Consider the following 16,343-nt stretch of genomic DNA (forward strand, 5'->3'; position numbering starts at 1 on the left):
TTGCTTTAGTTTTCACCCATCTATCTAGATTAGGGTTTGGCAAACATTTTTTGTAATGAGCCATATGGTATAGATTTTAGGACAGAGTATATGTAAACAATTGGGTGGGACTGTGTTCCAATAGAACTTTATCTACAAAAAAACAGGCGTTTGGGCCATAGTTTGCCACCCTGGATTTAGGCCAAGGCTCATAAACAGGTTTCATTTTGTATGCGAATTCTAATTGACTGGTGGTTCCTGGAATACTATGTTGAGAGGGATTCTCAGAGTGGGTCTGTGCTTAATGGCAAATAATTCTTTGATTGATTAATGTCTGCCATAAACATGATTTTGATCCTCTGTTTTAAGAACACTGACCTATGCAGATGGTTGCCTTTAATTAATTAATTAATTAATTAATTAATTAATGTTTGCTTTGGGTGCCAGAGAGCTCAGTTTTTAATTCATCTCTAACAAAGAAAAAGAATCTTAGGGATATATTTTGTGTCTCAACTTTCTTCTTGGCTCCATCTCAATTGTACTATCTTATTTTTCTTAGCTGTGGATGACTAAAACTTGCCTATACAAAGTATTTATGAGCCCTGGCTGGTGTGTCTCAGTGGACTGAATGCTGGCCTGAGAACCAAAGGGTCACTGATTCAATTCCCAGTCTAGGGCACATGCCTGAGTTGCAGGCCAGGTCCCCAGTAGGGGGCGCTTGAGAGGCAACCACACACTGATATTTCTCTCCCTGTCTCCTCTACCCTCTCTAAAAATAAATAAATGAAATCTTGAAAAAAATACTATTTATGAAACTGTAGATTTTATTGGAGTAAAGGACTATAAGAGGTATGCAGAGGCTCATCTGCCAAGCATTGATAATCATACCTACCTTTCAGGGCTGTTAAATATCTGACTGCCTGGACCAGCCCACCTCACTTAGGGCTTCACCAGCCCTCCTCCCAAGTAGGTGGGAAACCCACTGCAGGTATGAATACTCTTTCTATTGCCCAGGTTTCACCTTTCTGAATAAAATCTCTCCCAGGGGGAAATACTGGCTACCCTGTATAGTCAACTCCTTTCCCCCCGCTTCTGGTTGTGGGGAGCTTTCTGCATGGAAGAGGACCATGTATCTAACACAAGAAGGTAATGGGGAATTCAGCATGGGGAGACCACTGGACTTCTTTCTTACCCTGCGGAGGCAACTTCCATGCATTTCTGAAAAGAGAAAAGCTCGTTTTAGTTTTATTCCTCTGACTTTTAGGGCAAGAATTTTACAGTTTGGGGCATGATTCCAAGCAAGTGGATGCTTATCAGTTGACCCTATTTTACCTCTTCAGAAACAAACACATTTTCTGACTTAAAAACAAAATGAATAGTGTAAGGCACCCACACGTGTTACAACGCTTTATGTTACTGCAGAGAGGTCAAACTTGGTGTAAATTCAGCCCTTGAGAGGACTGTGGAAGGAGGGCCGAGGCTCTAGCAGTTGCCTCTGCTAAGCAAAGATGGGTGAGAAGGAGAAAGTGAAGAATACACGAGGCGTAGACTGGGCAGTGAAGTCTTTGGGACCTCACCTCGCTCCTCTTGGATTCTATATCATAAACCTGTATTTTAAAAAAGTGCAGAAATGAATCCCCCGTCCCTGTGCCCCACCAAGGCAAAAAGTTACTCGGTTTTATTCGGGCAAACACAGTGCACACTGCTTTCTTCCTTCGGTTTCTCATCAGACCGGAGGCGGGTGTCTAACGCCTCAGAGCACAAGTCCCTGCCGAAGCCTTCCCTCCAGTAGACTGCAGCTTTTATGCACCCCTGGCTTTCACTTGTCTGCGTTTTTGAAAATTCATATCAATAAAAATGCTCTCTCGACTGCCTGTACTGACCTTTTCTTCCTCCTTCCTCCTTCCCCTTTACCTGTGAACCTCCTGATCAAATTATGGATCTATGCTGAAGCCTCACTCTCAGGGAGGCCTCCCTCCTCCCCATCAGGCTGTTTAGATCCCCCCTACTCAAAAGAACCTTGTTTCTTTCCTTAGAGCACTTCTATGCACTTTAGTGAGTATTTGGGTGATTTTTGTCTCCCACTAGACCATAAGCACCGTAAGGACAGAGACATGACTACTCTTGCCCACCTTTATTCCTAGCAACTAGCACAGTGCCCAGCACAGGGTAGAGACTCGAATATTAATTGAAGGGATGTAGCCCATGACTGCATCCCTGCTCATCTAAGTGTTGCCTTTCAGAGTTGAAGCAGGACTTGGAAAGGATATATTTTTCTCTGTAAGTCCGTGAACTATTTGCCCATTCACATTTTAAAATGTGTTGTTTTATATTTACACAAGCAGGTGCATTCACTGCTGAAATTATAGCTGTTCCATGCAATTAGGTATCCCATTTTCCTCTTGCTAAAATAAGATACCCTTTCAAAATCTGTATGCAAAGTTATACAACACTGCTGGTGATGCTGATTTGCTTTTCTTTCTGCTATGTTCTGCTGAGACTTTCCAGGCTTTAAAATTCCACTGGTTGTCCCCAGCTGAGGTCAAGCCAATGTTCTGTCCCTGCTGGGGCACAGACAAGAGGAAATCACTGTGTTTTCCAGGTGCTTTGCCACAGGTCATTTTGTGGCCTGTCTCACACAGCTTGCTGAGACTTGCTTGACTGCCCACAAGCTGTCGGAAAAGGGTTCCAGGTGCTTATGTGCTGAAATACTCAAGGTCAGTTAGCTTGCTTTAGGGAGGGCTCAGCCTTTCAGACACTGTGCAGGTTGGCAATTTTATATGATAAAAAAAAAGCTTGTGGCACTGAGGGTATAGGCTGTGTGAGAATGTCACTGCATACACTCAAGATTTTTACAAGAATTAAAAATATGTACTTGTCAAACTCAGTCTCGGGGGGTGCAGAAAGGCTATTATTGTGGAGGGTCTGATACAAGTCTGGATGTACATCAGTATTCATTGTAGAGTTTTGCAAAAATACACATGCCTAGACCTTATAACACTGGAACTCTAAGGGGTAGAAACTGGTGGGGTTCGTTCTTTAGTGAGCTTGTTAAAATGTAGCACAAGTTTAAAATGCAGATTCCAGAATTGTAACTGAAATATCTCAATTTATAAAAATGCAACAGGACCAATATCCTGCATTTTTAAGAAGACATTCCCTCCCCTATTCCAGGTGATTCAGAATCAGTTGGCTGAAGTACCACTCTTGAGAAACACTGATCAAGTTTAGCCAAATTTTGTAGCTGTGGGGCAGAAGTCAAGTGAGGCCCAAGAGGGGTTCTCTGGCCCAAAGGCCAGACAAGGAACATTTGTCTAACTAAGCTTTGGCTGCCTTCCTAAGGAACTGCTCCATTGCCGTAGCTACATTTTTGCTTAATAACTCAGGAGTATGTTTTAATTCATTCATAATTGTTGGTCCCATTGGCTTTCTGAATCCCTAAGGGTACTTTCACTCAGCATTCTGCATGGGACTTTCTAGAACACCCTTGGATATCACTTGCAGAAGTTAAGTTTTCCTCAAGCTTTATAGCCCGGAATTCAGAAATGGAAGGGATTTTCATCAATTGCTATAATTATCTTTGAAATAGGAAACATTTTCTCTCTGTAAACATTACCCAACATTTTTCTTCTGTTACATCTCAAGTGTGTAGAATGTGAAACAATTCCTTACTTCTTTCTATAACTGCTGAGAACATGGGAACTCACCTATCACAGAAATTTACCAGGACAGCTGGGGTTGCAGGCTGCTTGCTCTCTCATCGGATTTATGAAGACGTCTGCTGGGCTGTTTCTGTGTCGCCATACCAGGAGATCTGAGAGGGGTGTGTGCTTTAAAAAAGCAGTTAAAAGAAGGAACGTGAGACTCTGTAATGTGTGTGGCAACTGAGCGGCAAAGAATCCTGTAAGCATCACTTCGGCAGTAGAGAAGTAATCGTAACTTTCCTTCTGACTGTATACAGACACATTTTTTAATCCTTGAGGGTTTTAATGTAGATTTGACCAAAATATTAAGATTAGGAAAATGACCACATGACTAAACCATACCGTATTCGATATCTTACTACAATCAGACAGCAGGGATTTAGAAAAGGGAGGTAGTTTAAGTTATTAAATAAAAACACCACTGTCCTCGGGCAGGGAAGCCGTCATCCTTTCAGGACGTGGAGTTGCAGTTCCATCTCACGCTGTCGTGTGCGGTACCACCAAGTGAAACGGCCTCGGATTAAAAGTGGCTGAGACGACTGATAAAGTGATTACAGGTTTGTCATTTGGGAAGTTCCAGAGGAATTGTTGGGAATAACCTGTAACAGCCATCACCTTAATGTTTAAAGTAAATGAAAACTTCAGTCTTTATAGTAAGTAGGTTATATGATTTCAAACCCCACCCATGCTGAGTGTTACGCCCTCAGCGGCGGTCTTTCTGTTACACGACTAGCATTTGCACGTCCACAGCTTTGGTTCTCCAGAGCAATCTTTAATCTCCACAGTAAGCATTGGATTTCACTTACACGTTTCAGGGGTAAGCCCAGGACTTTTTCCTGATATCGTTTCTCTTGAAGGAATCAAATTTGCCTTCTTGGGGCAGAGTTATGAATTTGGGAATACAAGATGGTCTTCTCAAAGATGCTTTTCTTATGTACGTGGTTCCCTCCAGGTTAGAAGTGGCAGAGATTAAAAATGGCAACAACAAAAAAAATGACACTCTTGGCAGGTGTGAGAAGAACAACTCTCTTGCCTTATTATGTCCTCTCCCTGGTGGGCAAGGGCGCTCACTGTGACTGTTTAAAAGTGCCCGAAGCTGAGAGCAGTTGTCCTAAGTTAATAATGTTACCCGCAGAAAGAGGGGTTTTAAGGTGGACCTAAGTGAATTACCGTGTAGTCTGCGTGCTGGCTGCTGCCAAGTCAGCCCATGCACGTTCACTTCTTTCAAGGGCAGGGAAACCTTGCCTGCAACAAAAGTATTATTGCTCCCTTCTCTCTTCTATCCCCGTGTGGATGGAATGGGAAGGATCTCCTTTATGATCTCTCCTTGTAAATACCTAGCGGTAGCTCCTGAATTACCATTTCCAAAAATGCAGCTATTTTCCTGCCCAGTGTTTGGGGATTGATTTCCGGCCTTATGTCCCTTCTTTGTCTTTCTCAGTGCCAGACCTGCTTCTCAGCCTGAGGGTCACTGGTCAGATACCCGGCCAGCCAGATTTAGCGCCTTATCGTGGGTGAGAACCGCGTTAACTTGACCCTTAAGTCGTCCCTTTGCTGTAGTCTCCTTTCCATCCAGTTTTAGAAGCCTGTGCCCAGTTCACAATCAACACGTAGAGGGAGCAGGAGCATGTGTGTTCCCAGTCAGGCAGGTATGTGGGGTAAATCTAAACGGAAAGGCACTGCCGTCGATTATTTGTCCCATTCCTTCCAAAGGCGTTTGCAGCGTTCTCTCAGCCAATTAGAACCGTGTGTGTGCGTGTTAAATAAAGGGAAGGGGATGGGTAGTTCGTAAAATCAGAGAATTTGAAAGATATTAAGATTATGAAACTTTTCTTCTTTCTTGGCAAAGCACACTTTGGCAGACCATCCTTGAGGCCAAAGTGGGTATTTCTTCTTCAGACACGTTTCCCAGGTTTGTGTTCTCAGACCGTCCTCTGCCGGGTTTTCAACGTCGCTTTGAAATTGGGTCTTCACAGCGGCAGCAACGTTTGTGATGAGTCGTTGCACAGGTACCGATGGACCCCGGTCCTTGGTTTTCCAAATGCCTTTTAAGTAAGAACTTATCAAATGTAGGGGAACTTTCTTCCTTTTGAATATTATACCTAAAATTTTAAAATATAAATAAATAAAATAAAAAATAAAATAAAAATATAAAATTGCATACTGTAGGCTAGTAAAAATTGGTAGTAAAATACAACATTTGATTTAAAAGGAGTGGAGAGAAAAATTAAAGACTCCCATAACTATGACATATGCAGTATTAAATAAAAATTGTAAGGCATGTTTTCATAGTTAAGGGTATCAGAAGCCTGTTTTTAAGTTTGTTAAAGTTCAAAATGAATAGTAACTTGACCTTTACAAATTACCAGAGAAAAATACATACTAAAAATGTTTTTAACATCAGTCTAATTTACTTGTGATCTTTTGCTAATGGGGGCACTTATTACAATTTAATTCAATATCTTTTCTTGAAAATAGCTTTTGCCTCTTTGGAACTTATAACCAAAATCATTACTCTGGTATTTATTTCTTTGGAGTTTTATTAAATAAGTCTAATATCTTTTCCTCTGAAAGGTATTCTTTTCTTGAGGGGAGGAGTGGATAGTCCATAAAATATGAAGAGGTGGGTAGTTTTCAGGCTTACAGTTAAATATTGAAAGGTAAATTTAATATATTATTTCACTTTACTCAGTTTTCTCACTACTTTCCATCAGCTTTAGTTTCTAGTTTTGCACCATTGAAGCCATTCTACCTATTTTTCCCCATGTGTCACAAATCTTGGCTCCTGGGATCTTTCTTCTCTTCTCCAGCTGCTTTACCTTACAAAGGAATGTCCATAGTAGGCAGCACCTTCTTTGTAAAACTTTAATTTTTTTCTTTTCTGGTTCAAAAGCAATTGGTGTGTCCTGCTCCACCGCTCACTGCATGACCAAGGCTAAGTTGTTCAACCTCTCTGAGTCTGTTTCCTCACTGGGGTAGCCCTGTGGGGCAGTTGTGAGGACCACATAAATGATGCATGTAAAGCATTCAGCACAGTGCTCCATCATCTGGTCAGTGGTCAATCATTTTTCTATTATGTTTCTTTTAGGAAAATTTAAATACACTGAAAACTACACAGAGGAAAAATTTATATCACTCAAACTTTTACTATTCTGAGATAACTAGTGGTACATATTAAGATGATTCCTCATACATGTAGTATAGAAACTTTTGTTTTGAACATTTGTGTTTTGTTATGAACATTTTCCCATGTAAGTTAGTACTTTTTCATAATAGGATTATTTTTACTGATGAGTTTTTAAATTTTAGTTTTAAAGTATAGTTGACATGCCATAACATGCCTTTAATAGCAGCATTGTTTTCCATTGTGTGGGCATCTCAGGATTTAATCAGCCAGTGTCCAGACATGTTTGCACACAAGTCTTTGATGCTTATCTTTGACTTTTTCTTAAAAAATAGATTCCTAGAAAGACATTTGCTAGGTAAAAGATGTAACTATTTTAAAGTTTTTGTCACTTTTTTTCATTTTCTGTCTAAGATTGTTTGATTTATAGTCACAGTGTAGAAGACCAGCTTTCCTTTCCTTCAGATTTGGTACTCGTCTCCTTGCTTTAATCTCACTCCATTTCAGTGCATTTTATCTTTTAAAAATATTTTTTTAGCCCTGGCTGGTGTAGTTCAGTGGATTGAGCATGGGCTGCAAACCAAAGGGTTGCTGGTTCAAATCCCACTCAGGGCACATGCCTGGGTTGCAGTCCAGGTCCCCAGTAGGGGTGCATGGGAGGCAAGCACACATTGATGTTTCTCTCCCTTATTTTGTCCTTCCCTTCCCCTCTCTCTAAAAGTAAATAAATGAAATCTTACAAAAATTTTATTGTTGAAACTATTACAGATGTCCCCTATCCCCCCGCCCCCACCGCCTTTGCCTACCTCCCGCCAGCCCCCACCCGCTCCCCCAGCCTTCACCGCAGTGTGGTCTGTGTCTTTGGGCTAGGCATCTATGTTCTTTCGCTAATCCCTTCACCTTCTTTCATCCAATCCCCTCACCCACTCCCCCATCTGAATTTTTTTCAGTGCATTTCAGACTCCGCTCAAAGCACATTTTTCCTCAGACAATATTTGATCATTTACTCCTTAACATTTTTCAGTTTCCTGCTACTGCTACAAGTCAAAACTCCCTGTTTAACAGGGAGGTATGCCTTCAACTACCAGCTTTCTCCTACCAACTTCATTTCTTATTATTTCTCCCTGTGAACTCATAGTCATTATCTTCTAGATTGCATTTCTTTCCTTCAGTAAATGCTCCTTACCTCAAAACTGATCTTTAAACTCCACTAGAATGATTTCCTGATTCTTTCTCTCATCCCTTATCAATTTGTCTCCCCAGAGGATGGCCAGCACTGAACAGAGCTCTTACGTTAAACAGATATCTTAATTCATCTCAAGATTCATGCCTGTTTTTGTATCGCGTTGGGAAATGTGTTTTTCCAGTACTTCACATGTGTGTTGCTTGCACATTAAAATGTCAGGTTCCTTTGCGGCAAAGGCTTGCTCTTCCAACGGTGTCAAGTCGACTGCACCATACTCAGCAGACACTCGATAAATTGGAATTGGATGGCTGACAGGTTTTCTTTTAAAGATGAATTGTGAAACAGTTAGCAGCTTTTAAATTACACTTTGCACTCCAGGTAGCCATTTTTTTTAACAAACAGTAAATAGCTTCTGTAGCATAATGACCAGTGTCAGCATTCTGCCAACTAGGTTCCCAGAATTTAGATCCTCAGTCATTCTGCTTCTTACCATTCATCCTTTTCGTCCACTGAGTGCTCTTTACAGGGTTTACTCCAGGCCTTTCCTCTCGTCCAGACTGAAGTTGGCATGGATAACATAAATGCATGCAAATTTTGTAAGATACAGTCCTTATTTCAGCCAAACTGGGGAGCTAAAATACCTATACTTACACAGATACCTATGTAAAGACCTGTAAGTTCATCCATGGTCCTCAGGTGGGTTTACTAAAAGAGTGCATAGCATTTGAGCCCAACTTTGAAAGATGCGAAGGATTGGCCAAAACCAATAATTTGGCTGCTTTCACTGAAAGTTGTTGTGAAGACACAGAATGGTAACAACATGCATTGCTCGGAGAAGTATGAAGTACTGCACAAATGCAAGATTCTGATAATGGTAACAATGCAGGTGGGGGTGGCAAAAGGAGGTTTACAATTGTTTGTATGGGAAATGTACAATAATTAATAGGTAATACAAGAGTAACTCCGTGTTTCACATACTCACAACTGCAAACCTACTTTTTGCCCCACCGTGTATTACTGTTTCCAGAATAATTAGGTTATAAGAATATGCAATTAAGGATTTAAACTTCCAGTAGCTCTTATTGATTAAAAATGGGTAAATAGTCCTAGATTTTAATTTTGTCTCTCACTTCATTTTTGAATTTTATCGAAATTTGAAATTTTAAAATACTCTTTGTATTATACATTACTTGTACAATAATTCCAATCTCAGTTAATAATACAGAGGCCTGTTTTTTAATTGAGATATAATTGACATTATATTAGTTTGAGGTGCACAATATAATGATTTGAGATTTGTACAAACAGCAAAAGGATCACCACAGTAAGTCTAGTTAACATCTATCACCACACACAGTCACATTTTGTGTATATATGTGATGAGAACTTTAGATATCTGCTCACTTAGCAACTTTTAACTATCAATACAGTATTTATGATTCACTATAGTCACCATGCCATACATTGTATCTTCAGGACTTATTTATTTTATAATTGGAAGTTTGTGCCTTTTGACTAGCTTCACCCATTTTGCACCCTTCTCCCCACCTCTGCCTCTGGTGATCAGCAATCTGTTCTCTGCATCTATGAGTTTGGTTTCTGTATTCTTTTCTTTTTTTTAGATTCCGCACATAAGTGGGATAATATGGTACTTGTATGACAACCTGGTTTTAAAGCATAGGAGCATGCTTGAGCATAAGGTTTTAACTGCCATTTGAATACATTTAAAGCATTGTCACAGTATAAGGTGATTTCTTGAAATATCTTGTAAGAATCTAGTATTTTGCTGAAATTATTTCTTTTTGTCCCTCTAAGAATCTTTTCCAATGCAAAGAACTCTATGTATGAAGTTATACTGTTTTAGAAATGAAATGTCCAAGTATAAATTCAATATAGCAAAAAATATAGGTTCTATTTAAAGACCTGTATCATAATTTTAGAAAAGTAGATCAGTGGATACAATTGGAAGGAAAAGTGTGGTGTGCTTTCAGTTATACAGAGTACACTAGTATTTGTAAAATGTGCATTATAGAATTATTCCCTGTACCTCACAGATATTTCCAAGGGAAAAACTTAAAGACAGATGTATACTGAATAGGAAGGTAATATGAGTTTAAAAATAGTTATTCTGCAGTGTGCCTCTTCATTGTCCAGTGTCAAGAGAAAATTGATACTAAACTCTAGAATTAAATTTGTTGTACTAATATACTGAGTCCATTTACATTTTATGGAATAACTTCATTTGTTCTGCACTAGGTGGCTGGCAGATAAATTGAACAATGTTTGGTGATATTTTAAAGTTGTGATTTCATCAGTGACTGACTTTAGGGGATATAAATATGAATCTGAATATAAAAAGTGCTGTGTGCTATATTTGGCTACTCTGAAGACTGAAAAACAACTTTCCCCACTATGTCCCAGTGGACTTTTCCTGGAAGTCAGTTGTCATTGTTCTGGCAAGTTTCTTTTCCTCCTAAATTGTGCAACATTTAGAAGAAAAAATATGAAGTTTACAAAAAACATTTTAAAGATAATTTTTTAATTACAGAAACATTAAAAATATATTAAACAATACAGATGTGTCTTTTTTTCTATTCTAGGCCCATACCCCAGAGACAGTTCTTTTAATAGTTTATTTTATTTTGGTTTCTAGTGGTTGTGAGTATGATTTTAAACAATATACATATGCTTTCATTTATTTCATCAATTTCAGACCGTACGCACAGCAAGGAGATGCCACACTCTTGGCGTTTTCAAAAGATACGTTTTAAGAATTTCAATTTCCCTGATTCATACATACTACTCTGTCACTTAACTTATCCCTTAAAATTCTGTTTAACTATGATTCTCAGCTAGACGACAGAAGAGTATGCTATTTCCCTAGCTCCCCGGAAGAATATATTAGAATCTTTGGGAAGGTCTTTGTCAAAATATACATGCCTTTCTTTCCACTTCCATGCTTACCTGGTTGAAAATCAGTGCTGGTAACTTCCGATGTTACTAGTTGGCAGTGCATCGTGCAATAGTATAGAGGCAGAAAAAAAAACAAAAACAAGTTAAGAATAATGTATATATAAAGGCCGAGACATTTAGGCGATAAGCAGCTCTTTTTTTCTGGTTAAAGGATATCATTGCCTTAGATACTTTCTTTTTCCATTTATCCCATTATTATATTATCAGGTTATGCAGAGGGCTCTACTTTCTTTTTACTTTGTGAGAGTTCCTGTGTAAGCATTAATGAATAGAGAACAACCAAACAGAGCATGGATGCAGTAGTGTAGGCAGGCTTGCTGCTGAGATGACCAGCTTCAGCCTTCTAGACAAGGGCAAGTCATAGTTTTATATCCGGTAACATGACTATTATGGGGCCTTCAGTGGTTAATGGAATAGTTGTTGATACTTCAGGCACTAACTCCATGAGTGAAAAACTAAATCCATCTTCTTTTATACCTTTCTACCTGGTATCAAACTCTTAGAAGTCTGTGATTCTGCGTATTTGAAGATTCCCCTTATTCATTGCAATGGAGACAAAAATGGCAATGACAGGGATGTGCTCGTCCAAAGGATTGGCTCCCCGGTGCTTTGAGTTTTAGGTGCAGCACCTGCGCACCTGTGGTGAAGTGAAAAGCCTCAGAGGAGACACACTAATGGGCTCTCTACCTGTTGTATTTGCAGACTGCGGCTGAATATGTAAAATCTCGACTCCCCGAGGCCCTCAAACAGCATCTGCAGGACTACGAGAAAGACAAAGAAAACAGTGTATTGTCTTACCAGACAATCCTCGAACAGCAGATCCTATCAATTGACCGAGAGATGCTGGAAAAATTGACTGTGTCTTATGATGAAGCAGGTATGTTTGTCTTTGATACACACTTAGGTGCACAATTTTTTCTCCCTGAAGAAATTTCTTTATAGACTAGTTAAATGTAAGTCCTTCTCTGAGGTGGAAGATGAAGGGCAAACCTGACTCAAAGTTATTTATCATGGATTAACAGTGCGTTTCTTCTCTGCAGTTTTAGTATCAAAGATTTCATTAGGACATCCTTAAAAACATCTCTTAAATATCAGATTCCTTTTAAATGTTTGCTCTTTTTAAAATAGAACTTTCTGGCCTTTTTTCAATCGTGTACTCTTACTGATTTAATCTTTTAAAGTGTCACTTCAATTTTGGATATCAGCTGAAAACTTTTACAACCGATAATCCAAGAATTGTTATTTGCTTCAGGTATTATTCTTTAATTTCAGAGAATTTCTTTTCTAAAGAGGTGCCATTTTTCTTCTTAAAGGTTCAGGCTGAACTTGATTTTCTTTTTCTTTAGCTCTTCATTTGAACCCTAGCCCCTAATACCACACCAGATACTTGGGTTCACTGCCTCCCACAAGTTCATCCTATCCAAGGGTGTAGACAGACCTCCTTATAAAACCATTTTTTATCTATTACATGGGCTGTCAGCTTAAACCCAGTTTTAATGAAACCAGTGCAATATTAAATTCCAAAATTAATATTGGAATTATTAAAATCTTAAATGAAATTGAAGTTAGGATAAATATCCTGATTAAAATCGCCATACTTCCCTCAACCCAACAAAACGGAGAAAAGGGTACAGGAAAATAGGTTTTTAATGGTCAAATATTGATAGTATCTATCCCTATTTTCATACTAGGATCTTCTGTTTTTATTCTTACAAGGAAGCTGTTAGCATGCATCTTATTTTCTTTCTCCTGATCTAAACAGTCTCAGTGGTGATGTTCTTAACATTTGATTTCAAGCTCGAATAACAGCCAGAAGAGAAAATTTAAAAAACAGACATTAAGCTACATATGCCCAACCACTAACATAATTTTTTAAATTATTAAACTGTCCCCACTTACATTCTACCATCTGACACCTTTGCGTCCCTCTCAGACAGGACCCGCATTTCTGGCCTTGCCCGGGACACCTCTGCTTTCTCTGATGCCCTTTGGCTTGATTAACTTTCCAGACACATTGCCTTTCTTCCTCCTGCCAGGTGGTTAGTTACGTGGTTTCTGCATTTGCCTTGTTTTTAAGATTCCTGTCTTTGGAATTCTCATTCCACTTTCCTCTCATCCCTGATGAAGGGAAGTAAAGGAAGACTACCACTAGCCTAATCAAAATAATATTTACAGCATATCAGAGATCACGGAACTTATGTGTTTCACTTACTTCCTGCCCCCAAAACCATTTTATGAAGAGAAAACTGAGACCACAGACTTGCCTGCAGTAACACAGTTACTTTGTTGTGGAGCTGGGACTCCAACCTTCTATTACAAATCGAGTTGGCTGTCACTGCACTTATGGGGGCTCTCAATCACTCAGTTGGCACTTGTTAAATGCATAATGATATAGTAGGCAGTTGGAAGAAAGAGGGAAGAGTCCTGAAAAGGCAGGGAGGAATCAGACGTTGAAAACACAGATCTTTTTTTTTTTTTTTTTTTTTTTTTTTGAGAGGGAAGGGAGGGAGATAGAGAGAAGGAGAGAGAAACATCAATGTGTGGTTGCTGGGGGTCACGGCCTGCAACCCAGGCATGTGCCCTGACTGGGAATTGAACCTGCAACACTTTGGTTCGCAGCCCGCGCTCAATCCACTGAGCTATACCAGCCAGGGCAAAAACACAGATCTTGTTTAAAGTCTCGCTGGGGAGCTAAAACACCCATGCCTGACTTCAGGATAAAAATTTCTGAGGAATTTGGGCATAAGCATATTCTATGGTATTCACAAGCTATTAGTTAAGCCAGGGGCGTGTGGAGTAAATCAATAGTGAAAGTGGCTCAAGTTTTTGACGGAATTCTCCAGGCGAGGGCATTAGTTTAAACCCTGAAGATCAATGGCGAGTGTGGGTTTGTGAAGATGAGAGATGCGGTCTGTGGGATGAAGGGCCCACGTGGACACCAAAGAGGAAAGGAACACCAGCTGCCACCTCTCGCCACGCAGATTTTCCTTCTTCGGGGTAATTTTCCACTCAGCTGCAGTGTTGTTGAGCACCTCCTAATCCGCAGAGGTACGTGTGTACGTGGCCTTTGGGAGCCAATGCTTGGGCACAGAATCAACGTATCAATAAACTCTGCAGCATGGAGCAGTGGAAGTCACTACAGGACTGAGAGTCAGAGAATCTAAATTCCAGGCTTTTCCTCTTAGCTTAACAGTGATCTTTAGCAAATTAATGTCTTAGAGCCTCTGTTTCTTCATCTATAAATTTGGGCTAATAATATCTCACAAGGTTATTATGATAAAGTGCAGTCAAACCTCGGTTCTCAAACATCTTGGTTCTCGAATGAATTGGTTCTTGACCAAATTGACCATGGAAAAAAATGTCTCAGTTGTCTAACAAAATTTCTGGTCTTGATCCTTTACCGGATATCCCCCTCATGCTGCTATCTGTATGATGAGTCATGCGTCTCTCAGACTACAAACAAAGGAGATTCTCTTTATAGACAAATCGCTTCTCGAGACCCCACTGTATACCATATTTGAGGAAGTCCTTACAAATCATATTACATGTGCACTAATGCTGAGTGAGAGCAGATCTGCTTCTCGTCTGTCCCTCAGACCAGTTTAAAATAGTCAGAGTTTCTTTCTTGGTATGTAATGTTTGGGGTGGCAGAGGCAAATGTTTAAAAATGAGCTCCAGAAGCTTTGAGAAGTCAAGCAACATCTATTGTTAAATCAGCCACTCTGGGCTCACTCTGCCCTTGGTCATTTCTGCATTGGGTGACACATTTGGAGGGGGCTGTGTACGCATTAGTCAGTGAATGTCACTGTATGTTGTAAAAGCAAAACTGCCTTCTCCTGCATTGCCTATAAATTAAGGATCTCATTCAAAGAGCAAGGAGAAAATAAGAAAAGTTATTGCTATTAGAAAAATAGTTTACTGTAATACAAAAGAATCAGGAAATAGAATAGGAAGGTAGCAATAATATCTAATACCTTCAGACCTAAACATCTTCTTCTAAGACATTCATTTCCTTCAACTGCTTAGCTTCTTTCCATGCTCTCCCAATTTTTACTTCCTCATATTCTTAATTTAGCTCTCCCAGTTTTAGGAAGTAGTTAATTGTTAATTAGAAGACTCCTTTTCTGTAGAGAGGTTAATTTATCCTTAGTGCCCATCCACTGATAAATCAGCCTTGTGACTTGAGGACAGTTACCACTGTCTGTGGCTTCTAAGCATCTAAAAACCAATTAGTGAAAAATCCTTAGATATCTGTCTAAAAGCGTTGGGTCAGAACCTTTTGTCCCGCCTCTCTCTTCTCTGTCTTCCCCTCTCAGCTTCCTCTCTTCCCCATTAAATACATACGTATCTTAACACTTTATATACTTTTCCACAATTCCACTATCCTGCAACCTGACATTCAGCAAAGAAACAAGAAGGAAGTAAAAGCCACATGTGGCCCTACAGTGTCACAGAAGCTTTGGATTTTCACTTAGCATCTATATATTTTTCATTTCATATAGTTCTCACCAGTTAGATTATATTTTCCAATGTGATATTTTTAATAATTCTTGTTCTAGCTTGGCTGCTGTAGCTCAGTGGATTGAGCATGGGCTGCAAACCAAAGGGTCGCTGGTTTGATTCCCAGTCAGGGCACATGCCTGGGTTGTGGGCCAGGTCCCCAGGGAGAGCTACATGAAAGGCAACCACACATTGATATCTCTTTTTCTCTTTCTTCCTCCCTTCCCCTCTCTAAAAATAAGTAAATAAAAATTCTTGTTCTGATATTGAGTATTATACTTTTATTATAGAAACAAGTAGAAATAAGTAAAATGGTGTAGTAAGAGAATAATAACCATCAGTAACCCTACCATTGTAAACACTTGGCATGCTTCCCTCACTCTAAGCATATTTGAAATGCTATTGATATCTAGCAGTGTTATATCCTATTTTTTTCACTTAGCACCATTACATAAGTGCTTTTTCATCTTATTAAAACTTCTTCACATGACAGTAAGTTTAATGACTACATGATATTCTATACTTTGAAAGTACTACTCACTAAACATTCTCCTATGTTGAACATTTATGGTTTTCATTTTTGTTATGAATAATGCTGCAATGAATATGGTATGCATTTGTCTGCATTTCATATTACTCGGGAGAACAGACTTTAGAAAGCATCGGTTCAGAATTAGAATTGGAAAGAAAGGGAAGGGGGTGATACTGAGAGCAGCAAGGAATAAGAGCAATGAATAAATTCATAGAAATCTGTAAAAAACAGTTATCATATTCCCAACGTGGTGCTACACTCAAGTCAAATAAGCATTCGCAGACTGCGGTATACACAGAGTTGACATCATTAATTTTCATAATGATGACCTTGAATCACAAAAGA

At 39.3% G+C, this 16,343-nt stretch overlaps 1 protein-coding gene and 1 long non-coding RNA gene across 2 annotated transcripts in view; both read left to right on the forward strand.

Annotated features, from left to right (window-relative positions):
• PPM1L (protein phosphatase, Mg2+/Mn2+ dependent 1L) overlaps positions 1 to 16,343 on the forward strand; it is a 239,563-nt gene that overhangs the window by 160,577 nt on the left and 62,643 nt on the right. The window contains exon 2 of the mRNA XM_028504523.2: positions 11,669 to 11,843. Coding sequence (XP_028360324.1) covers positions 11,669 to 11,843 — 175 coding nt within the window. The remainder of the gene's footprint in view (positions 1 to 11,668; positions 11,844 to 16,343) is intronic.
• Positions 13,038 to 14,095, forward strand: LOC118498796. Its single transcript, XR_004901262.1, has 2 exons — positions 13,038 to 13,415; positions 13,619 to 14,095. It is a non-coding gene; the product is annotated as an uncharacterized LOC118498796 (long non-coding RNA).

The sequence above is a fragment of the Phyllostomus discolor genome, chromosome 2 (genome assembly GCF_004126475.2).
Source record: "Phyllostomus discolor isolate MPI-MPIP mPhyDis1 chromosome 2, mPhyDis1.pri.v3, whole genome shotgun sequence".
Classification (NCBI taxonomy): Eukaryota; Metazoa; Chordata; class Mammalia; order Chiroptera; family Phyllostomidae; genus Phyllostomus; species Phyllostomus discolor.